Source organism: Oncorhynchus masou, chromosome 3 (genome assembly GCF_036934945.1).
Source record: "Oncorhynchus masou masou isolate Uvic2021 chromosome 3, UVic_Omas_1.1, whole genome shotgun sequence".
Classification (NCBI taxonomy): domain Eukaryota; kingdom Metazoa; phylum Chordata; class Actinopteri; order Salmoniformes; family Salmonidae; genus Oncorhynchus; species Oncorhynchus masou.
Window position 1 is genome coordinate 5,490,979 of NC_088214.1, and position 25,526 is coordinate 5,516,504.

At 42.1% G+C, this 25,526-nt stretch overlaps 1 protein-coding gene and 1 pseudogene across 1 annotated transcript in view; both read right to left on the reverse strand.

Annotated features, from left to right (window-relative positions):
- Nucleotides 1–235: 235 nt before the first annotated feature.
- The window catches only part of LOC135518747 (vasoactive intestinal polypeptide receptor-like), a 46,350-nt gene continuing 21,059 nt past the window's right edge, over nucleotides 236–25,526 (reverse strand). The window contains exons 8-12 of the mRNA XM_064943821.1: nucleotides 18,931–18,997; nucleotides 18,727–18,818; nucleotides 11,045–11,174; nucleotides 3,799–3,840; nucleotides 236–3,450 (exon numbers count right to left, since the gene is read on the reverse strand). Of these exons, the coding sequence (XP_064799893.1) occupies nucleotides 3,253–3,450; nucleotides 3,799–3,840; nucleotides 11,045–11,174; nucleotides 18,727–18,818; nucleotides 18,931–18,997 (529 nt within the window). The 3' untranslated portion in view covers nucleotides 236–3,252. The remainder of the gene's footprint in view (nucleotides 3,451–3,798; nucleotides 3,841–11,044; nucleotides 11,175–18,726; nucleotides 18,819–18,930; nucleotides 18,998–25,526) is intronic.
- On the reverse strand, nucleotides 21,871–22,558 carry LOC135509132 (prenylated Rab acceptor protein 1-like; annotated as a pseudogene).

The window sequence follows — 25,526 nt, forward strand, 5'->3', positions numbered from 1 at the left end:
TTTCAGCCTTGACAGCTCAAACGTACACTATTGTAGAAGGTGTACAATATATACACAAGGATGTGTATATACTACGGACAACAATAGGTCCCCTGACACAGGTTGAGGAGCCACTACGTCTATCACAAATATCATTTATACATGAAGATAAGTCATCTATTCGTCATCGTGTTCCCTGGTTGTAAACGTGAGAACAGAGATTGTTTCCGACAGCAGAAAGCACAAAGGGTTTTTCATTGCTTCTGTCTTTACTAGAACATCATTTAAACTGAATCCAAAAGCAGAATTGCACAATATTTACAAAACACTTTGCTTACACCACACTTTTTTGTGTTGTTCGGAATGTTCCAAAGCATTCCATAGAATGTCAAACAAACATAGTTATTCTTGACGATATCCTATCAAATGACTGAGAATATCAAGACAGTGTGTTTAAAATAATACAACTGAACACGTAACACAAATACAAACTTAAAAAAGAATGACATAATACATGATATGCATTGAAATCCAGTCAACACCTGAGAACTGTAAAATAACCACAATAAAACACATGATAAAACATGTACTTCATTCCTACTGTATATGTAGCTTCGCCCATAGCTGGAACAATTGTATGACATTTTTTAGTGAGAGGTACATTCACGTATTCACATGTACAATGAAATACAACAAGGTAAACAACACAGATTTCTGAAAGGTTTTAGAAACCAAGTGGGAAACAATTCAGTACCCATTGAAATGAGATATCTTACCTCGTAGAGGTGGCAACAGGTTAGGAGCTATGGGAGGAAACTTTTAAACATTTTACGCCCCCATCACTACTTCACCATATGGCTAAACACCATGGCTAACCGCCTGGTCTTCCCACTTATGATCTTTAGTGGATAAGTTTACGTCTTTAATGAAAAACACATACAGGTACATCTGTAGTGAAACTCAAAACTATTGGCTATTTTTTTTAAATGGGGGGGGGGGTTGAGGGGAATGTAAGAGCAAGACTTAAAAATACCTGACTGTCTACACACCAAACTACGCACTAAGAGACTCTGCCTTACAATGAAAACATCTTGCGCTTCAATCCCGCACATAAATTCTATGAAAACTATAAGCTTCTTTTCTTGGAATGTTATCCAGCTATGTTTCAAACCAACATAATTCTGGTACATAAAAGTGTCTTCATCAATGGTTGATCATGGCCAGCTGGATACTAGATAGATAAGGGACGAGACCAGATGCTTCCAATATAGACTAGACCACGTGGATAACATTTCACTTTGAGATCCTTCCAATGTAGATGCTGCCACGTCGACAACGTGTAACTCTAAAGTTGAGTACCGCGAACTGGCCAGCACAGCCAGTCAATCACTCTTGCTCCTAACCTGTTACCTATAGTCCTAGCTCCTAGCTTGTTACCTAGTCCTAGCTCCTAGCTTGTTACCCAGTCCTAGCTCCTAGCTTGTTACCCAGCTCCTAGCTCCTAGCCTGTTACCCAGCTCCTAGCTCATAGCTTGTTACCTAGTCCTAGCTCCTAGCTTGTTACCCAGTCCTAGCTCCTAGCTTGTTACCCAGTCCTAGCTCCTAGCCTGTTACCCAGTCCTAGCTCCTAGCCTGTTACCCAGTCCTAGCTCCTAGCCTGTTACCCAGCTCCTAGCTCCTAGCCTGTTACCCAGCTCCTAGCTCCTAGCCTGTTACCCAGCTCCTAGCTCCTAGCTTGTTACCCAGTCCTAGCTCCTAGCCTGTTACCCAGTCCTAGCTCCTAGCTTGTTACCCAGTCCTAGCTCCTAGCCTGTTACCCAGTCCTAGCTCCTAGCCTGTTACCCAGTCCTAGCTCCTAGCCTGTTACCCAGTCCTAGCTCCTAGCCTGTTACCCAGTCCTAGCTCCTAGCCTGTTACCCAGTCCTAGCTCCTAGCCTGTTACCCAGTCCTAGCTCCTAGCCTGTTACCCAGTCCTAGCTCCTAGCCTGTTACCCAGCTCCTAGCTCCTAGCCTGTTACCCAGTCCTAGCTCCTAGCCTGTTACCCAGTCCTAGCTCCTAGCCTGTTACCCAGCTCCTAGCTCCTAGCCTGTTACCCAGTCCTAGCTCCTAGCCTAATACCTAGTCGTAGCTCATAAACTGTTGCTCTTCTGTTAGCCAACTTCTCTGTTCATGTTCATTTGTTGTCATGTCAAACATGTATGACAAAGAAGTTGGCTAAAGCACATACAGTATGTTACAGATCTGGGAACAGGCTTCTGTAGCTAGCTTATGAGACCAATGTAAAGTTACAATTATCTCAAGTCACACAGCAGAGTTGGGGTCAATTCCATTTGTCATTCAGGAAGTACACTGAAATTCCAATTCTCTTGAATGGTTTTCCATGATTAAAATTTGGAATTTGGTTTTACTTTCTGAATTGACAAGAATTAAAATGGAATTGACTTCAACTCTGCCACACGGACTAACACAACACACAATACACACACAGATATATCCAATGGTGATTTGAACTGGAAGTTTTTTTTTGATTTAACACATAGTGTAGACCAGGAACTAGATTTAGCCACGGGCTGGTTTTTGTCATTGCGGCTGGTTGGAGTACCGGAACATAGTTGTGAATCTTTAGATCACTTTATTCGTCAATTGGTCAGACAACGTCTAACCGAAATGTAACTTCCGCTTTTAACCCAACCCCTCCGAAAGACACACATACGTACATACATACATACAGTATACAGGTTTTGGAGGTGTCGAGGCTGCCACACTGAGTGCCTGGGGAGCTGTTGTTGTGGGGGGTTACGTGTGTTGATACCAGCAACCCTCCGGTTGCCAGCTCACATTTTCAGCCCAGATTTTTCCCGTCAGACACGGGATTCGAACTGGCAACCCTCCGGTTGCTGGCTCGCTTCTCTCTAACCGCTAGGCTACCTGCTGCCCCATGTAAAAATGTGTACACTGCAACCACAACTAAGCCCAAAAAGACATTTTGAAAATAACAATAATTTCATACCTTGATTATATTGAGACATGATGTCTCTCTCTTTTTTTGTGTGAATACTTGGCAACTGATTTCCTAAATTAAACAAAAAATAAGCTAAATAAATTGTGTTAAATTGGTCCACGGCTTTCCTGATCTAAGCCTATCATTGCTGTTGTTGTGTGTGGTTGGCTGGTGGTCTCTACTGTGCTGACTGAATACTAAACAGCGCTTCAGTGCAGCTCATCTCTGTTGCCTCCTCTTCTCTGCCCTCTGTTACCACCCAGAACTGGGCTCAGATAGCAGAGAAGTGTTCCTGGCAGTCGGAAGCTCGACGTGTGATGGGGCTACACCTGGTCAGCATGGTGATCTGGGTGCTGAAGTTGTTACCGTTGCTACCCAGATACTGGGGCTGCTGGTATTTGGTGTCTCCTTTACCCAGAAATCTTTGCATGTGCCATCGTCGCCACTTACGCTTCACCTCCCCCTGCACCTGGTGGGGATAGAGGGAGGAGAGGAGGGAAGAGAGCACGTGAGAGGGAGGAAGAGAGGAACATAAACAGAAGGGGAGAGATTGAGAGGGGATAGGACACCGCAAGGGGGATAAGTCAGAAAAGATATAGACACAGAAAGAGATACACCTTGTAGATGAAGACTATCTGTTAGACTTCATCTATCTCTTTCTGTGTCTAACATATAGACACAGTGAGACTCTCGGTGTGAGAAGAATGTAAAGTTTACAGTATTGGATCCAAAAATGTATTCCAAATTTAGCCTAACATTGTCAGCTCATCGTAGGAACCATTTTGTGTCTGTGGAGTGGCGTGTGCATGTTTATTACCTCTCCATTTAGGAAACAATACAGGACTGCAACCCCAAACCCCTGAGAGAGACATAGAGACAGAAAGACCGAGAGACAGAGAGACAGACAGACAGACAGACAGACAGACAGACAGACAGACAGACAGACAGACAGACAGAGAGAGAGTGCGAGTCAGAGAGAGACATAGAGACAGAAAGACAGAGAGACAGACAGAGAGACAGACACAGAGAGAGAGACAGACACAGACGGAGAGAGAGAGAGAGAGAGAGAGACAGACAGAGAGAGCGAGTCAGAGAGAGACAGACAGACAGACAGACAGAGAGAGTGAGACAGAGAGAGAGAGAGAGAGAGAGAGAGAGAGAGAGTCAGAGAGAGAGAGAGAGAGACAGACAGAGAGAGTGAGTCAGAGAGAGACAGACAGACAGACAGACAGACAGACAGACAGACAGACAGACAGACAGACAGACAGACAGAGAGTGAGTCAGAGAGAGAGAGAGAGAGAAAGAGAGAGAGAGAGAGAGAGAGAGAGAGAGAGAGAGAGAGAGAGAGAGAGGAGACAACAATCGATCATTAGGATTCCTGATGATGAGTGTTCTGTTTCATAGAAAGGCCTTTGCCCCAGAGAGACTCAGCCAGAGCAGTTGTGGAAGACTGAAAAATGATCCCAAAGATTATGACCAAATTCAGCATGAGGTAGGGTCATTAATTCTGGGCCTGATAGAATTTTGTGCAGAGAGGACATGAGAGGTTTTTCCCGAGGGAAAATACGAGTTTAAAGCAGATATAAATTAAGACTGCTATCATAACAACTAGATCATTGCTCTCACAAATGACCTGGGTGTTTGGAAAGAAAATATAAAGTCAGAATGACTTGTGAGAGAGCTTCTTGAGAGTTTAAGGGTCGAGGGTTTACATACTTGAGTTGTACATTACGCTATATAATCTGTCTATATATTCACTTCTATTTAGTGCACATATCTAAATGGTTAGACGGATGAAAATGTATAATTCTGTGCCATATGATTCAAGTGTTTAGTTCATATTCCCTAATAGCCAGGAAAAGCTCCTGCAGCAGTTTCCCTGTGGTATTCTGTATCTCTTTCTCTTTTACCGCAAATGGCCCGTTTGGCTCAACCTCAACCTCAACTCATAACACAGAACGTAAATCTCATGGGAGTCAGATGGGGACAGGGAGGATATCAAACCTAATTATTACAAATCCTATGACTGTATTACGTTGTTGTTGTTTTTTTACACTTGGAGAATGCAGAGAACATAGATATATTGCATTCTTTACCTCCTGAACAGTTAACATACTAGACTGACTGGGACTAATTACAGACTATTGTTAATATCCTCATTCCCCATGAATGATTTACACCCCGAATTCAAATTCGATTTAAATAAATAAAACATCTCACTCCATCTACACACAATTACCTATAATTACAAACTTTAAACATGTTTTTAGATTTGTTTGCAAATTTAATGAAAATAAAATTACAGAAAAATCTCATTTACATCCCTGAGTCAATACTTTATAGCAGCACCTTTGGCGGCAATTACAGCTATAATTACACCCGAGTCTTTCCGGTGAGGTTTCTAAAAGCTTTCCACACCTGAATTGTGCAACATATGCCCACTTTTCTTTTCAAAATTCTTCAAGCTCCAATTGGTTGATGATCATAGCTAGAAACCCATTTTCAGGTCTTGCCATAGATTTTCAAGCATATTTAAGTCAAAACTTTAGCTTGGTCACTCAGGAACATTCACAGTCTTCTTGGTAAGCAACTCCAGTGTAGATATGGCCTTGTGTTTTAGGTTATTTTCCTGCTTAAAGGTGAATTCGTCTCCCAGTGTCTGGTGGAAAGCAGACTGAGCCTGGTTGTCCTCTAGGATTTTGCCTGTGCTTAGCTCCATTCTGTTAATTTGTTATCCTGAAAAACTCCCCAGTCCTTAACAATTACAAGCATACCCCTAACATGATGCAGCCACCATAATGCTTGAAAATATGGAGAGTGGTACACAGTAATGTGCTGTATTTGATTTCCCCCAAAGGCTTTGTATTCTGGACAACAAGTGAATTGCTTTGCCCCATTTGTTTCAGTATTACTTTAGTGTCTTGTTGTAGGCTGTCATTGTAAATAAGAATTTGTTCTTAACTTAAGGATTGGAACCTTTTTCCCCAAAATCTTCGCCTAAAATGACATACCAAAATCTAACTGCCTGTAGCTCAGGACCTGAAGCAAGGATATGCATATTATTGATACCATTTGAAAGGAACAATTTGAAGATTATGGAAATGTGAAATTAATGTAGGAGAATATAGCACATTAGATCTGATAAAAGAAAACATGTGTTTGTATTTTTTTATATTTGTATCATCTTTGAAATGCAAGAGAAAGGCTACAATGTATTATTCCCCCCGTAGAGGTTTACTGACTTAAATAAAGGTTCAATAAAAGTATTGTGGAGTAACTACAATGTTGTTTATCCATCCTCAGTTTTCTCATATCACAGCCATTAAACTCTGTAACTGTTTTAAAGTCACCATTGGCCTCATGCTGAAATCCCTGAGCGGATTCCTTCCCCTCTGGCAACTGAATTAGGAAGGACGCCTTTATCTTTGTAGTGAGTGTGTGTATTGAGACGCCATCCAAAGTGTAATTAATAACTTCACCATGCTCACAGGGCTTTCAAGGTCTATTTTTTTTTACCCATCTACCAATAGGTGCCCTTCTTTGCGAGGCATTGGAAAACCTCCCTGGTCTTTGTGGTTGAATCTGTGTTAGAAATTCACTGTTCGGCTGAGGGACCATACAGATAACTGTATGTACACTACAGTTAAAAAGTTTGGAGTCACTAAGAAATGTCCTTGTTTTTGGTGGAAAAACAAAACAAATTGTCCATTAAAATAACATCAAATTGATCAGAAATACAGTGAAGACATTGTTATTGTTGTAAACGAACATTGTAGCTGGAAACGGCAGATTTTTTATGGAATATCTACATAGGCATACAAAAGCCCATTATCAGCAACCATCCTGTGTTCCAATGACACGTTGTGTTAGCTAATCCAAGTTTATCATTTTAAATGGCTAATTGATCATTAGAAAACCCTTCTGCAATTATGATAGCACAGCTGAAAACTGTTGTGCTGATTTAAAGAAGCAATAAAACTAGCCTTCTTTAGACTTGTTGAGTATCTGGAGCATCAGCATTTGTGGGTTCGATTACAGGTTCAAAATGGCCAGAAACAAAAAAACTTTTTCCTGAAACTCGTCAGTCTATTCTTGTTTGGAGAAATGAAGGCTATTCCATGTGAGAAATTGCCAAGAAACGGAAGATCTCGTACAATGCTGTGTTCTACTCCCTTCACAGAACAGCTCAAACTGGCACTAACCAGAATAGAAAGAGGAGTGGGAGGCCCCGGTGCACAACTGAGCAAGAAAAAAAGTACATTAGAGTGTCTAGTTTGAGAAACAGACGCCTTACAAGTCCTCAACTGGCAGCTTCATTAAATAGTACCCGCAAAACACCAGTCTCAACATCAACAGTGAAGAGGCGACTCCGGGATGCTGTCATTCTAGTCAGATTTGCAAAGAAAAAAGCCATATCTCAGACTGGCCAATGAAAAGAAAAGATTAAGATGAGTCAAAAGAACACAATACACTTGTCAGACGAACTCTGTAGATACAGAGTGCAGATGTCTTCCTACAGACATGTTGTCTTAATTATGACCTTGCAGTACTGGGTTCACTGTCTGGAGTGGATGGGGGGGGGGGAAGGGGTCAACACTGTTATTCCTGATCTCAATCTCTATCTGTGTTTTGCCTGTCTGACCCGCCATTTTGTTCACTTCTGTCCTTTTTTCTCTTTCTGTGAGATCCTTCACTCTCTCTTTTTTGACTCTCTAAATCCTTTAAGTCTGCTGTTTTTGTTGAAGTTAGGCTGCTCTGTGGTGTGGGTTAGCATGCCTGCGCTGTCTGTAGAGTCTTTGCTTTTCAGCAGCACCTCATTTCGACATATCTATCAGAAATAAAGCCATATTATGTGATTAGTCCACTAAATAACTATATAACTTTCCTTTGTCTTATAACATTTAAAGTATATATTTTTAAAACTCAAAATATGTCACTAAACCATGACTCCTGACCAGAGGGACAAGCCAATTTCATGGTACTGACCGTGCTCTACAATTTTATATATATATATATATATATATATATATATATATAATATAAATAGTTTGCAATATAACTGTCTTACATATGTTTCATTAATAATAAAACACTTCAACTAAAACAAAAAAACTATATTTTTTGTTTCATTAACTCACACTTTTAAGTGTTTTTCCTGGTGAAAAAGGCCAGGACAGGAAAGCCACCATTTTCGTAGAATGACCCATGTGTTCTGTAATTCAATACAAGATAGTTGTACAGTTGTGGCCAAAACTTTTGAGAATGACACAAATATTAATTTTCACAAAGTCTGCTGCCTCAGTGTCTTTAGATATTTTTGTCAGAAGTTACTATGGAATACTGAAGTATAATTACAAGCATTTCATATGTGTCAAAGGCTTTTATTGACAATTACATGAAGATGATGCAGTGTAAATATTTGCAGTGTTGGCCCTTCTTTTTCAAGACCTCTGCAATCTGCCGTGGCATGCTGTCAATTAACTTCTGGGCCACATCCTGACTGATGGCAGCCCATTTTTGCATAATCAATGCTTGGAGTTGTCAGAATTTGTGAGTTTTTGTTTGTCCACCCGCCTCTTGAGGATTGACCACAAGATCTCAATGGGATTAAGGTCTGGGTTGTTTCCTGGCCATGGACCCAAAATATAAATGTTTTGTTCCCCGAGCCACTTTGTTAGCACTTTTGCCTTATGGCAAGGTGCTCCATCATGCTGGAAAAGGCATTGATCGTCACCAAACTGTTCCTGGATGGTTGGGAGAAGTTGCTCTCGGAGGATGTGTAGGCACCATACTTTATTCATGGCTGTGTTCTTAGGCAAAATTGTGAGTGAGCCCCACTCCCTTGGCTGAGAAGCAACCCCACACATGAACGGTCTCAAGATGCTTTACTGTTGGCATGTCATCAGAGAAAATTACTTTACGCCAGTCCTCAGATGTCCAATCCCTGCAGAATATCAGTCTGTCCCTGATGTTTTTCCTGGAGAGAAGTGGCTTCTTTGCTGCCCTTCTTTAAAAAAAAAAAGTTTTACCCCCTTTTCTCCCCAATTTCTTAACACAGCGCGCATCCAACCCGGAAGCCAGCCGCACCAATGTGTCGGAGGAAACACTGTGCACCTGGTGACATGGTTAGCGTGCACTACGCCCGGCCCGCCACAGGAGTCGCAAGTGTGCGATGAGACAAGGATATCCCTCCCGGCCAAACCCTCCCTAACCCGGACGACGCTAGGCCAATTGTGCGTCGCCCCACGGACCTCCCGGTTGCGGCCGGCTGCGACAGAGCCTCGGCTCAAACCCAGAGTCTCTGGTGGCACAGCTAGCACTGCAATGTAGTGCCTTAGACCACTGCGCCACCCGGGAGGCCCTTTGCTTCCCTTCTTGACCCCAGGCCACCCTCCAAAGGTCTTCGCATCACTGTGCGTGCTTGTCCTCGTCAACCCTCACACCTGTGTAAACGAGAGAATCACTGACATGATGTCAGCTGGTACTTTTGTGGCAGGGCTGAAATGCAGTGGAAATGTTTTTAGGGGATTCAGTTCATTTGCATGGCAAAAAGGGACTTTGCAATTCATCTGATCACTCTTCATAACATTCTGGAGTATATGCAAATTGCCATCATACAAACTGAGGCAGCAGACTTTGAAAATTAATATTTGTGTAATTCTCAACACTTTTGGCCTGACTGTACAGTAAGTCACCATATACTAAGGCCTACATGCTATATTATTGCATGGAGGCCTTAGTTCTTTCCTACATGGAAGGATCCTACAATCAGGTTAACTTCTTGAAACTCCCCATCCAGGATCCGGGTTTGTGACTAAAGCCTCAGGCTCATTAGCATAACGCAACGTTAGCTTAGCCTTTTCTTAACAACACTGTCATCTCAGATTTTCAAAATATGCTTTTGAACCATAGAAATTGACTAATTTGTGTAAGAGTATGCAAAGCTAGCATAGCATTTTGAGTAGCATTTAGCACGCAACATTTTCACAAAAACCAGATAACCAAATAAATAAAATCATTTACCTTTGAAGAGCTTCTGATGTTTTCAATGAGGAGACTCTCAGTTACATACCAAATGCGCAGTTTTTCCTGAAAGCGTCTGTGTGTAGGAGAAATCGTTCCGTTTTCTACATTGCGTCTGGCTACCGAAACGAACCGAAAATTCAGTCACCGGATTAACTACATAATATCGACCGAAACATGGCAAACGTTGTTTGGAATCAATCCTCAAGGTGTTTTTTCACATATCTCTTCATTGATATGCAGTTCGTGGAAGCTTGCTTTCCTCTCTGTATCCCATGGAAAAATACTGGCAGGTGACTTTTGCGCACCAATTTCGGCGCAGGACACCGGGCGGACACCTGGTAAATGTGGTCTCTTATGGTCAATCTTCCAATGATCTGCCTACAAATACGTCACAATGCTGCAGACACCTTGGGGAAACGACAGAAAGGGCAGGCTCATTCCTCTCGCATTCACAGCCATATAAGGAGACAATGGAAAACAGAGCCTCAAAAATCCTGCTCATTTCCTGGATGCCATCTCATCTTGGTTTTGCCTGAAGCTCACGTTCTAGGGCACGCACAGAAAATATATTGGTAGTTCTGGACACGTCAGAGTGTTTTCTTTCGAATGCTATCAATTATATGCATAGTCGAGCATCTTTTTGTGACAAAATATCTTGTTTAAAACGGGAACGTTTTTCATCCAAAAATGAAATAGCGCCCCCAGAGCATCAACAGGTTAAAGACCTTCCTACCTGGATGGATCCTAGAATCAGGTCAATGACCATCCTACCTGGAAGGATCCTAGAATCAGGTCAATGACCATCCTACCTGGATGGATCCTAGAATCAGGTCAATGACCATCCTACCTGGAAGGATTCTAGAATCAGGTCAATGACCATCCTACCTGGAAGGATCCTAGAATCAGGTCAATGACCATCCTACCTGGAAGGATCCTAGAATCAAGTCAATGACCATCCTGCCTGGAAGGATTCTAGAATCAGGTCAATGACCATCCTACCTGGAAGGATTCTAGAATCAGGTCAATGACCATCCTACCTGGAAGGATCCTAGAATCAAGTCAATGACCATCCTGATTCGCGTGTTGATGTCTTCAGGGATGAAGGCAAAGATGATGTAGTTGATTCCGAACAGAGGTATCAACAGTAGTGTGGATTTAGCCAACCTCCTGTGGATCACAACAACAGACAGAATGAGGGTTGATTTTTTTGGGGGGGCAGTACATCTTTGAATATTTTTTTATGTTGTGTGATCACCTGGAATGTTGTATTCTAAATTGGTGAGCTAGACAGAAAGAAATACCAATATTATCGATATTTCTTGACTGTGGATTTGGATAGAGAACATTCCAGACGGTTCACATTTCCAAATATCTACCAATAATCAAAAGGACAAGAGGTGAAGCTAACCATCTTCTGTAGATGGGGGGTATTTTACAACAATATCTCAGAGCTGGGTGTCTTTGCAGGATGTCTTTTCTGAAGAACAATATTACAAATGGTAGGGGAAAATGTTGTACAACCTGATATGAAAGTTGTGACCACTGCCCTCAGAAAAGGTGCGTCGACCAAAATTTTATAGAATTCCAAAATTGTTTAGCTGGTCCGCACTCAAAAAAAGACCTCCTACACCTGTCTTTAAACCAAAGAGCAAGTTTATTCCGCCCACATTTAATCCGTCTATCATTAAAAAATAAATATATATATATATATTTAACCTTTATTTAACTTGGCAAGTCAGTTAAGAACAAATTATTATTTACAATGACGGCCTACACCGGCCAAACCCGGATGACTCTGGGCCAACTGTGCGCCGCCCAAAGGGACTCCCAATCACAGCCAGTTGTGATACAGCCTGGATCAATACTTATCGTACACTTGTAGAAAGCAAAATGTATCAAACTTTACAACAGAACAATCATAAGAGATATAGAATTAACAACCGTTCTTCCTCAGAGAGCATTAGCATTAGAGCAGCTGACAAATGATAAGAGCCTTACAAAAAAAACTCTGATTAGGGGGATGGTATGGGTTAGTATTGTAGTGCAGGACACATGCAAGCATGTTGAGAAAATGTAAAAAAATGCTTGCTGATCAGAAGTACTATAAACGCCTTCTGCTTTAACCAAACAGCTAATCACAAAACGCAATAAGATTCCTTATTCAAACTTGGTCTACAGAGCAACTGGCCTTTAGAAAAATAATTAAAATTCCTTATTATCTATTTCCCTGTAACTCCCGTTATATAAAGACTTAATAAGGTCCATAAGTGTCATACAAATATATTCCTATGAGACCAATTATTTCTGGTTTGGTTGTTTAGGTGAAAATGTATCGAAATTTGTAGTCTGCCATATTCAACCTTGAGTGACCTGACTTTTTTTCTACATTATAGATACTACAGGTTGTTTGTTGCTTGTTGAAAATCCACTCATTGATGAAGGAGAATGGTTTGTTACACTTAATGTCGCTGCACTTTATACAAATATGGCGAATCAAGCTGGCCTCGAGGCATTATCATATTTCTGCTATATTCCTGCTAAAGCAGAAGCTACTCTTCCTGGAGTCCAGCAAAATTAAGGCAGTTTATACAATTTTAAAACATTACAATACATTCACAACACACTGTGTGCCATCAGGCCCCTACATATATACAGTACTAAGTGTGTGTGTGTGTGTGTGTGTGTGTGTGTGTGTGTGTGTGTGTGTGTGTGTGTGTGTGTGTGTGTGTGTGTGTGTGTGTGTGTGTGTGTGTGTGTGTGTCTGTCTGTGTGTCTTTGCCAATGTTTTTGTGGCTGTTCCATAAGGTGTTTTTTTAATCAATTTTTAAAATCTAATTTTAGTGCTTGCGTCAGTTACTTGATGTGGAATAGAGTTCCATGTGGTCATGGCTCTATGTAGTACTGTGGAATAGAGTTCCATGTAGTCATGGCTCTGTGTAGTACTGTGGAATAGAGTTCCATGTGGTCATGGCTCTATGTAGTACTGTGGAATAGAGTTCCATGTAGTCATGGCTCTATGTAATACTGTGTGCCTCCGTCTGTTCTGGACTTGGGGACTGTGAAGAGACCTCTGGTGGCATGTCTTGTGGGGTATGCATGGGTGTCTGAGCAGTGTGCCAGTAGTTTAGACAGACAGCTTGATGCATTCAACATGTCAATACCTCTCATAAATACAAGTAGTGATGAAGTCAATCTCTCCTCCACTTTGAGCCAGGAGAGATTGACATGCATATTATTAATATTAGCTCTGTGTACATTCAAGGGCCTGTTTTGTGGCACCTGACCACACGACTGAACAGTAGTCAAGGTGCGACATTAAGAAGGTAGAAACTAGGGCCTGTAGGACCTGCCTTGTTGATAGTGTTGTTAAGAAGGTAGAAACTAGGGCCTGTAGGACCTGCCTTGTTGATAGTGTTGTTAAGAAGGTAGAAACTAGGGCCTGTAGGACCTGCCTTGTTGATAGTGCTGTTAAGAAGGTAGAAACTAGGGCCTGTAGGACCTGCCTTGTTGATAGTGCTGTTAAGAAGGTAGAAACTAGGGTCTGTAGGACCTGCCTTGTTGATAGTGCTGTTAAGAAGGTAGAAACTAGGGCCTGTAGGACCTGCCTTGTTGATAATGTTGTTAAGAAGGTAGAAACTAGGGCCTGTAGGACCTGCCTTGTTGATAGTGCTGTTAAGAAGGTAGAAACTAGGGCCTGTAGGACCTGCCTTGTTGATAGTGTTGTTAAGAAGGTAGAAACTAGGGCCTGTAGGACCTGCCTTGTTGATAGTGTTGTTAAGAAGGTAGAAACTAGGGCCTGTAGGACCTGCCTTGTTGATAGTGCTGTTAAGAAGGTAGAAACTAGGGCCTGTAGGACCTGCCTTGTTGATAGTGCTGTTAAGAAGGTAGAAACTAGGGTCTGTAGGACCTGCCTTGTTGATAGTGCTGTTAAGAAGGTAGAAACTAGGGCCTGTAGGACCTGCCTTGTTGATAATGTTGTTAAGAAGGTAGAAACTAGAGCCTGTAGGACCTGCCTTGTTGATAGTGTTGTTAAGAAGGTAGAAACTAGAGCCTGTAGGACCTGCCTTGTTGATAGTGTTGTTAAGAAGGTAGAAACTAGGGCCTGTAGGACCTGTCTTGTTGATAATGTTGTTAAGAAGGTAGAAACTAGAGCCTGTAGGACCTGCCTTGTTGATAGTGTTGTTAAGAAGGTAGAAACTAGGGCCTGTAGGACCTGCCTTGTTGATAATGTTGTTAAGAAGGTAGAAACTAGAGCCTGTAGGACCTGCCTTGTTGATAGTGTTGTTAAGAAGGCAGAGCAGCGCTTTATTATGGACAGACTTCTCTCCATCTTAGCTACTGTTGTATTAATATGCTTTGACCATGACAGTTTACAATCCAGGGTTACTCCAAGCAGTTTAGTCTCCTCAACTTGCTCAATTTCCACATTATTCATTACAAGATTTAGGTTGAGGTTCAGAGTTTAGTGACTGTTTTGTCCCAAATGCAATGCTTTTAGTTTTAGAAATATTTATTCCTTGCCACCCACTCTGAAGCTAACTGCAGCTCTTTGTTAAGTGTTGCAGTCATTTCAGTCGCTGTAGTAGCTGATGTGTAGTGTTGAGTCATCCGCATACATAGACACACTGGCTGTACTCGACTCATGTCGTTAGTAAAGATTGAAAAAAGTAAGGGGCCTAAACAACTACCCTGGGAAATTCCTGATTCTAACTGGATTATATTTGAGAGGCTTCCATGAAAGAACCCCCTCTGTGTTCTGTTAGACAGGTAACTCTTTATCCACATTACAGCAGGGGGTGTAAAGCCATAACACATATGTTTTTCCATGAGCAGACTATGATCGATAATGTCAAAAGCTGCACTGAAGTCTAACATACAGACCCCACAATCATCTTATCATCATTTTATCTCAGCCAATCATCAGTCATTTGTGTTAAGTGCTGTGCTTGTTGAATGTCCTTCCCTACAAGTGTGCTGAAATTCTGTTGCCAATTTGTTCACTGTGAAATAGCATTGTATCTGGTCAAACATTTTTTCCCGGAAGTTTACTAAAGGTTGGTAACAGGCTGCTTGGTCACTATTTGAGCCAGTAAAGGGGGCTTTACTATTCTTGGGTAGCGGATTGACTTTAGCTTCCCTCCAGGCCTGAGGTCACACGCTCTCTAGTAGGCTTAAATTGAAGATGTTTACAGGAAGCCAAAAGATAATATATATAACTTTATTATATACGCCGAATCTGTAGTACTGACAAAGAATATTCAGAACATACAGACAGTATGTTTACGCCAAAGAAATTACCTAAAAGATTGGCTGCAATGTGCCAATGAAAAGGATGTTAAAAGAAATCACCTCTTCACAAAGCACGTTAGAACAACAAAACTTTCCTCAGTGAACTCTTGTGCTATGATGTTTAATCCGATGACAAACTTCATCAACTCTCCGGTGATTAAGCATAGTCATGTTATCTCGTCAGACAACTCTTTAAATGGTGCCTCCCAACACCCCCCTCTAATTATAAACAAACGGTTAACCCTCTACAGGATCGGTGTCCCCCCCTGTGCGACGGTTGAGCTAACGTGTGCTAATGTGATTAGAATGAGGTTGTAAGTAACAAGACATTTTCCCAGGACATTGACATATTGGATATGGGCAGAAAGCTTAAATTCTTGTTAATCTTACTGCACTGTCCAGCTTACAGTAGCTATTACAGTGAAATAATTCCATGCTATTGTTTGAGGAGAGTGCACAGTTATGAACTTGAAAATGTATCAATAAACCAATTAGGCACATTTGGGCAGACTTGATACAACATTTTGAACAGAAACGCAATGGTTCATTGGCTCAATATAAAACTGTGCACATACAATGCTGCCATCTAGTGTCCAAAATCGAAATTGTGCCTAACCTGGAATAATACATTGTGACCTTTCAAAGATGATTAAAACATTTTTTTTAAATAACGTATGCTTTTTCTTTGTATTATCTTTTACCAGATCTAATGTGTTATATTCTCCAACATTAATTTCAAATTTCCACAAACTTCAAAGTGTTTCCTTTCAAATGGTATCAAGAATATGCATATCTTTGCTTCAGGTCCTGAGCTACATGCAATTAGATTTGGGTATGTCATTTTAGGCAAAAATGGAAAAAAAGTGTCCGATTCTTAGGTAAACGAGTCGGTGCGCTCCTGCAATTAATGACAGAAAGGGCACCAAATCAAACTCCTTGCTTATCCACATGGGTGTCGTGTGCATAATGTACAAAAACCCAAAGAACTCTCTACAGGAGATTTCTTTCAATAATATTGCCACCTCACCTTTCTAGACCAATACACGTACGTATTGGCCCGCTTCCAGTTCAATGGCCCGTTTCCATAAAATGTCTGGCAACAGGAGAGGCGAATCACAGCGCGTAATGTTGCTGCGTCGTTCATTAAGACGGATTGTCAGTCTCCGTGTTGTTTGACCAGCGTAAAATTAAACAAAAAAAAAATGAACTACCAAACTACATGAGTTGTAGGTTATACAGGAGTCTAGATTATATTTATGGTTGATAATGATCTGCTTCAAGCATACATTTTACAGAAAGCACAACTTCTACATGCAAAGTTACCTTTTATGAATTACTGTTTTTTTGGGGGGGAGGATGAATGTTAGCTAACTATAGTTTATATAGTAGGTATCTTATAACGAGATCACAATGAAGAACCTTGAGACGCTGATGACACGCCTCCTTTATACCTGGCGTACCCTCCTCGTCCTGATATTCCCCTGCTGTTGTCCTTATCTTATCTGTTTGCACTTTATAAGATCTGATAACAGTCAGATCACAATGCGTCATCTACACCTGTCTAAAATTGTGGGCACAATCAGAACAAAGGACGCATGTTAGAACCAGGTGTAAATGGGGCTTAGGCTGAATACGTTTGTCTATCTAAGCACCCCATAATGAACAAAATACTAAACAGAAACCCTGAATCTTTTTTTTTTTTTGAGTTCATACCAGCGACACATACAGTGCCTTGCGAAAGTATTCGGCCCCCTTGAACTTTGCGACCTTTTGCCACATTTCAGGCTTCAAACAAAGATATAAAACTGTATTTTTTTATGAAGAATCAACAACAAGTGGGACACAATCATGAAGTGGAACGACATTTATTGGATATTTCAAACTTTTTTAACAAATCAAAAACTGAAAAATTGGGCGTGCAAAATTATTCAGCCCCTTTACTTTCAGTGCAGCAAACTCTCTCCAGAAGTTCAGTGAGGATCTCTGAATGATCCAATGTTGACCTAAATGACTAATGATGATAAATACAATCCACCTGTGTGTAATCAAGTCTCCGTATAAATGCACCTGCACTGTGATAGTCTCAGAGGTCCGTTAAATGCGCAGAGAGCATCATGAAGAACAAGGAACACACCAGGCAGGTCCGAGATACTGTTGTGAAGAAGTTTAAAGCCGGATTTGGATACAAAAAGATTTCCCAAGCTTTAAACATCCCAAGGAGCACTGTGCAAGCGATAATATTGAAATGGAAGGAGTATCAGACCACTGCAAATCTACCAAGACCTGGCCGTTCCTCTAAACTTTCAGCTCATACAAGGAGAAGACTGATCAGAGATGCAGCCAAGAGGCCCATGATCACTCTGGATGAACTGCAAAGATCTACAGCTGAGGTGGGAGACTCTGTCCATAGGACAACAATCAGTTGTATATTGCACAAATCTGGCCTTTATGGAAGTGTGGCAAGAAGAAAGCCATTTCTTAAAGATATCCATAAAACGTGTCGTTTAAAGTTTGCCACAAGCCACCTGGGAGACACACCAAACATGTGGAAGAAGGTGCTCTGGTCAGATGAAACCAAAATTGAACTTTTTGGCAAGCAAAACGTTATGTTTGGCGTAAAAGCAACACAGCTCATCACCCTGAACACACCATACCCACTGTCAAACATGGTGGTGGCAGCATCAATGGTTTGGGCCTGCTTTTCTTCAGCAGGGACAGGGAAGATGGTTAAAATTGATGGGAAGATGAATGGAGCCAAATACAGGACCATTCTGGAAGAAAACCTGATGGAGTCTGCAAAAGACCTGAGACTGGGATGGAGATTTGTCTTCCAACAAGACAATGATCCAAAACATAAAGCAAAATCTACAATGGAATGGTTCAAAAATAAACATATCCAGGTGTTAGAATGGCCAAGTCAAAGTCCAGACCTGAATCCAATCGAGAATCTGTGGAAAGAACTGAAAACTGCTGTTCACAAATGCTCTCCATCCAACCTCACTGAGCTCGAGCTGTTTTGCAAGGAGGAATGGGAAAAATTTCAGTCTCTCGATGTGCAAAACTGATAGAGAGATACCCCAAGTGACTTACAGCTGTAATCGCAGCAAAAGGTGGCGCTACAAAGTATTAACTTAAGGGGGCTTAATAATTTTGCACGCCAAATTTTTCAGTTTTTGATTTGTTAAAAAAGTTTGAAATATCCAATAAATGTCGTTCCACTTCATGATTGTGTCCCACTTATTGTTGATTCTTCACAAAAAAATACAGTTTTATATCTTTATGTTTGAAGCCTGAAATGTGGCAAAAGATCACAAAGTTCAAGGGGGCCGAATACTTTCGCAAGGCACTGTATATTGACATCCTGATTATGAACACATCCTAGTGAATTAAAATAAAACAGGCTGGGCAAGTAAACAACAACAAAACCTACGAGTATTGATGAGATTCCTTCCTTCCGATGTCTCTGCAATTCATTTTCTGACGCAGAATCCGGATTATACAGATGAACAGGATGAAGTTGACCTGAGTTTGGGAATGAAAGAGGGCTGACATTTAATTACTGGAATGTAGAGTTGTATGTAAAATGTCAATCATCGGCTAGGCCAGTATATGTGTGTGTGTGTGTGAGACATACCAGTATGGTCAGTAATATTGGCATTTTGATGATCCACCAGGGATGGTCGTTAATAATGTCCCAACACCTATAGAGGAGCAGAGGATGAAGATGTCACCAACACACACACACATTATTTAGATACATACAAAGTTAAGGCAAAACTCTTTACCATTTTATAATTCAAGATGACCAAAATTTGTCTCATTGTAAAAAAACAAAACTAAAAACTAAAAAAATTCAATGAAATATGAAATTGTACATGGATTTTTGTCAAGGTTGCCTATTGTGGGGAACACTACAATATCAAGTCCTTCTAACGGCCTCCCTAGAGACCAACCACCACAGGAAATTCATGGCAGGTTCAGGTAACATTGCTACAATGCTACGGTGGCCATGTAATGTGGCATTGGCAGTTTCTTATAATCATTTGTCTAACAAATTCATACCTTGGTTCTATGAACTGAATAATTGGGCACTGGAGTATTTTATTTATTTATTTTATTTCACCTTTATTTAACCAGGAAGGCAAGTTGAGAACAAGTTCTCATTTACAATTGCGACCTGGCCAAGATAAAGCAAAGCAGTTCGACACATACAACGACACAGAGTTACACATGGAGCAAAACAAACATACCGTCAATAATACAGTATAAACAAGTCTATATACGATGTGAGCAAATTAGGTGAGATAAGGAAGTTAAAGGCAAAAAAGGCCATGGTGGCGAAGTAAATACAATATAGCATGTAAAAAAAAAATCAAATCAAATTTTATTTGTCACATACACATGGTTAGCAGATATTAATATATATATATATATATATATATAAAAATAAACACTGGAATGGTAGATTTGCAGTGGAAGAATGTGCAAAGTAGAGATAGAAATAATGGGGGTGCAAAGGAGCAAAATAAATAAATAAATAAATAAATAAATAAATACAGTAGAGGGAGAGGTAGTTGTTTGGGCTATTTATAGATGGGCTATGTACAGGTGCAGTAATCTGTGAGCTGCTCTGACAGCTGGTGCTTAAATCTAGTGAGGGAGATAAGTGTTTCCAGTTTCAGAGATTTTTGCAATTCGTTCCAGTCATTGGCAGCAGAGAACTGGAAGGAGAAGCGGCCAAAGTAAGAATTGGTTTTGGGGGTGACCAGAGAGATATACCTGCTGGAGCGCGTGCTACAGGTGGGTGCTGCTATGGTGACCAGTGAGGTGAGATAAGGGGGGACTTTATCTATAATATATCACCTTTAAAAAAAAACACCCTTAAAAAAAAAACAAGTATCCCAGGAATATCAAAATATACATGTACATGTTGCAGAAAATATTCTAGCCCCTTTACTTTTCCACATTTTGTTGTCTTACAGTCTGAATTTAAAATGGATACAATTGAGATGTTGTGTCACTGATCTACACACAATACCCTGGGGCGGCAGGGTAGCCTAGTGGTTAGAGCGTTGGACTAGTAACCGAAAGGTTGCAAGTTCAAATCCCCGAGCTGACAAGGTACAAATCTGTCGTTCTGCCCCTGAACAGGCAGTTAACCCACTGTTCATAGGCCATCATTGAAAATAAGAATTTGTTCTTAACTGACTTGCCTAATAAAATAAAGGTAAAATTAAAAATTAATCACAGTGGAATTTGTTTTAAATGTATAAAATCGGACATGTCTTGCGTCAATAAGTATTCAACCCGTTTGTTATGGGCAAGCCTAAATAAGTTCAGGAGTAAAAATGTGCTTTACAGAACAACTATAACTCATATGACCCATGTCGTCCAAAAAAGTTACACTTTTGAATCATTTGTCCATAGAACGTTCTTCGTAATGGTCATCCAGGTTGTAACGATGTGCGCTGAAAGTTCAGGGAGTGAGTTCAGGGAGGTTCAGGGAGTGAGTGTTTTTTTCTTTTTTCTTGGGTAGGATAGTTTATTGCACTTCCCAATTGTCATTAAAAATACCCCCAAAAAATAGCAAAAAGATAGCATGACAAGTATGAAATCTATATTTAAAAAAAATAATATATTGATCTTTAAAATGTCAAAGCCATAAAGCAGAGCTAATAAATGAAAAGTTACCCATCAACACCACATGCCTGCACACGACTAAAAATAGATGCAGCATGTACAATACAAAATATGATTTAAACATAATGCTTGATCACCATTAGGTATCTGGAATATCCACTAAGCATTACTTTGAAGAAAATACAATTTGTCTGAAAGAACCATTTCTTCTAGTTGGATAAATACATTGTAAAGCTGCAAATGGCACTTCTTCCCCAGTCAGAGAAGCGTTGGCGATTTGATGTTACTTCCCTCATTCAGTTTAATGGTGCTCACTGAGGACTTATTCAACATCAGCTATATAGGATAAAACATTTTTTTTTAAATCTGAATTATTACTGTGGCGATGTTAAAGCTCTTTGTGACATGTCTTGAGTTGACCGAGTGACATTTTTGTATTATTAGATATCCACAAGGGAACATTAAAACAGAAGGTAGAGGCAATAAACAAAAGGCTGACTGATATTAAACACAAAATGAGAGGTATCAGTCACATTTGGAAAAGACAGTATGAAGTGTGCTGAGGTACATGAACCACTCTTTGTGCGTACGACAGTCGATCAACATATTCTTCTAAATTGAGTACTATCAGGGTCTTACAGAGTTGTAGAGGGTCAGTAACAGCAAATCACTTCAGAGGCATGACAAGGTGCATTCTTTGTTGTATTAAAAAAAAGGTCAAAGGTGAGTGTTGAGGGTTCACACAGAGAAAGATAAGAGGCCAAAAGGCTGTTTTAGCATGGGCAGCACCATTGAGGGCTTCCACTGTGCTTCTGTCATTTTAAAGGAGTCACCCGCGTGGGGAGTCTTATGGGTTGTAGCCTCAATGGCGCTGCCAATGCTGTCACAGACGCTATAATGGTACAGATATACAGATTCTTCTATCACCATGCCTTCACACAGGCTCCATGAAGAGCTCCTCCATTTCCGATCCTCCCTCCAGCTCTCGGAAGGCAGCGTGAGTGCCAATCACAAACATTGTCGCGCCCAGGACCCAAAACACTGCAGCTCCTGCACCAGCCAACCAGAACACAGGGAAAGAGACTGCCCCAGCCAGACCTAATTGGTGAGGTCCGGTCACCTCTTTTCCAAAGACGACCAGTTTAGACTCCAGGGATGATGCACCAACAAACACTGCCAAAGCAATCAGCGGCATGGGAGAGCTGATAATGCAGTAGAGGATGAGGCCGAGGAAGATGAAGGTATAGTTGCTGTTGTAGGTGTCAAAGTTTGTGCACCACCCTCTGGCACAGTTCACCAAAGTTGCGGGGCTTGGTGAACTTCCTGTGATCCACGAAGCCAGCCCAGCCATGGACGCACGGCGACGATCAAACCACTCCTTGGCCACACCGGGCCAGAGGCCTTTGGGCAGCCACAGCCTTCCCTTGACACCTCCGGATCCAGCAGCGTTGGCTGGCTCAGCGCTGAAGAGATCCCCTGCCTTGGAGTCCATGTCTACGAGGCAGTTCTCACCCTTTGGGACACCAGATTTCATTAGAGTAACGGATGCGATGTAGGAAAGATGTAGGAGTAGTTGAAAATGTTTACTGCACTGCTGTGCTCAGAAATACAAAAACACAAAAATGGACTTCTGCTGGGCTGTTGCTCAGCGGATGTGATCTGGCGGAGTGAGTGTTTTAATAAATAAACAACATAATACAAAATAAGAAACGCGAACAACGCAACAGACATGACACTGGAACAGAAACAATAACGCCTGCGGAAGGAACCAAAGGGAGTGACCTACTGTATACAGGGCAGGTAATCAAGGAGGTGATGGAGTCCAGGTGAGTCTGATGACACGCAGGTGAGCACCATAACAAGCAGCATGGTGACCTAGAGGGCGGACATGACAGTAGCCCCTCCCCGACTTCCAGCCACAGAGGAGCAGGAAACCTGTCAATCCGGCTAAGACGCAGGAGCATGGTGACCTAGAGCGCCGGAGAGAGAGCATACGTGATGTCACCCCCGGCACGTTCAGCTCCAGCTGCAGGACACCAACCAAAGGAATGATTCTGGGGATCAGGAGTGGACCGGTCACCCCTGCTGATGCGCGGAAACCTGACAGACCGGCTGAGGCAGGGGAGCCTGGCGATCCGACTGAGGCATGAGAGCCTGGAGAGCCGATGGAAGCAGGGGAGCCTGGCGATCCGACTGAGGCATGAGAGCCTGGAGAGCCGGTGGAAGCAGGGGAGCCTAGCGATCTTTCAAAGGCATGAAAGCCCGACGAACCAGCTGAGGCAGGGGAGCCTGGCAATCCGACTGAGGCATGAGAGCCTGGAGAGCCGATGGAAGCAGGGGAGCCTGGCGATCCGACTGAGGCATGAGAGCCTGGAGAGCCGGTGGAAGCAGGGGAGCCTGGCGATCCGACTGAGGCATGAGAGCCTGGAGAGCCGGTGGAAGCAGGGGAGCCTGGCGATCCGACTGAGGCATGAGAGCCTGGAGAGCCGGTGGAAGCAGGGGAGCCTAGCGATCCGGCAAAGGCATGAAAGCCCGATGAACCGGCTGAGGCAGGGGAACCTGGCGATCCGACTGAGGCATGAGAGCCTGGAGAGCCGGTGGAAGCAGGGGAGCCTAGCGATCCGGCAAAGGCATGAAAGCCCGACGAACCGGCTGAGGCATGAGAGCCGGCGGAGGCAGGGGAGCTTGGCGACCTGTCTGAAGCATGAGAGCCTGGAGAGCCGGCGGAGGCAGGGGAGCCTGGCGATCCGACTGAGGCATGAGAGCCTGGAGAGCCGGTGGAAGCAGGGGAGCCTAGCGATCCGGCAAAGGCATGAAAGCCCGACGAACCGGCTGAGGCATGAGAGCTGGCGGAGGCAGGGGAGCCTGGCGACCTGTCTGAGCCATGAGAGCCTGTAGCAGGTCCCGGACATGACGTCATTCCCCCCGAGAGAATGTGACCCGTTATTCTGTAATGATGTGCGCTGAAAGTCAGGAAGCATGTTCAGGGAGTGAGTGTTTTAATAACACATCATAATAAGAACCAGGAACAACGCACAGATGTGACACAGAAACAATAACGCCTGGGGAAGGAACCAAAGGGAGTGACATATATAGGGAAGGTAATCAGGGAGGTGATGGAGTCCAGGTGAGTCTGATCAGGTGCGCATAACGATGGTGATAGGTGTGTGCCATAACGAGCAGCCTGGTGACCTAGAGGCCTGAGAGGGAGCACACGTGACACAAGTGCTTTTTGGCAAACTTGAGTCAAGCTTTTGAATAACATGGGCCCCATTATGCCTGGCGAAAACCAAACATTGCATTCCACAGTAAGAACCTCATACCAATGGTCCAGCATGGTGGTGGTAGTGTGATAGTTTGGGAATGCTTTGCTGCCTCAGGACCTGGACGACTTGCCTTAATAGAAGGAACCATGAATTCTGCTCTGTATCAGTGAATTCTACAGGAGAATGTCAGGCCATCCATCTGTAAACTGAAGCTGAAGTGTAGCTGAGTTACGCAGCAAGACAATGATCCAAAACACACAATCAAGTCTAAATGAAAATAGCTAAAAAATCAACACATTTGAAGTTTTGTAATGGCCTAGTCAAAGTCCAGATCTAATCCCAATTGAGATGTTGTGACAGGACTTGAAATGAGCAGTTCATGCTTGAAAACCCATAAATGTTTCTGAGTTAAAGCAGTTCTGCTTGCAAGAGTGGGCCACAATTCCTCCACAACGATGTGAGAGACTGATCAACAACTACAGGAAGTGGTTGGTTGGAGTCAGTGCAGCTACAGTAAATTCCTCCACAGCGATGTGAGAGACTGTTCAACAACTACAGGAAGTGGTTGGTTGGAGTCAGTGCAGCTACAGTAAATTCCTCCACAGTGATGTGAGAGACTGATCAACAACTACAGGAAGTGGTTGGTTGGAGTCAGTGCAGCTACAGTAAATTCCTCCACAGCGATGTGAGAGACTGTTCAACAACTACAGGAAGTGGTTGGTTGGAGTCAGTGCAGCTACAGTAAATTCCTCCACAGCGATGTGAGAGACTGTTCAACAACTACAGGAAGTGGTTAGATGGAGTCAGTGCAGGTAAAGGTGGCACAACCAGTTATTGAGTGTAAGGGGGCATTTACTTTTTCACACAGGGGAATTGGGTGTTGCATAACTTTGTAAATTAAATTAGTATCAATTTTGTTTGTTTTTTGTAAACTCAGGTTCCCTTTATTTTTTAGGTTTTGGTTGAAGATCTGATAACATTCAGAATCAAACTATGCAAAAATAGGGGTCAAATACATTTTCACGGCACAGTATGTACAGTACCAATCAAAAGTTTGGACACGTACCAATTCCGGGATTTTTCTTTAATTTTACTAATTTCTACATTGTAGAGTAATAGTGAAGACATCAAAACTATGAAATAACACACATGGACGTAATCATGTAGTAACCAAAAAAAAGTGCCTTGATGACAGCTTTGCACACTCTCGGCATTCTCTCAACCAGCGTCATGAGGTAGTCACCTGGAATGCAATTCAATTAACAGGTGTGTCTTGTTAAAAGTTAATTTGTGGGATTTCTTTCCTTCTTAATGTGTTTGAGCC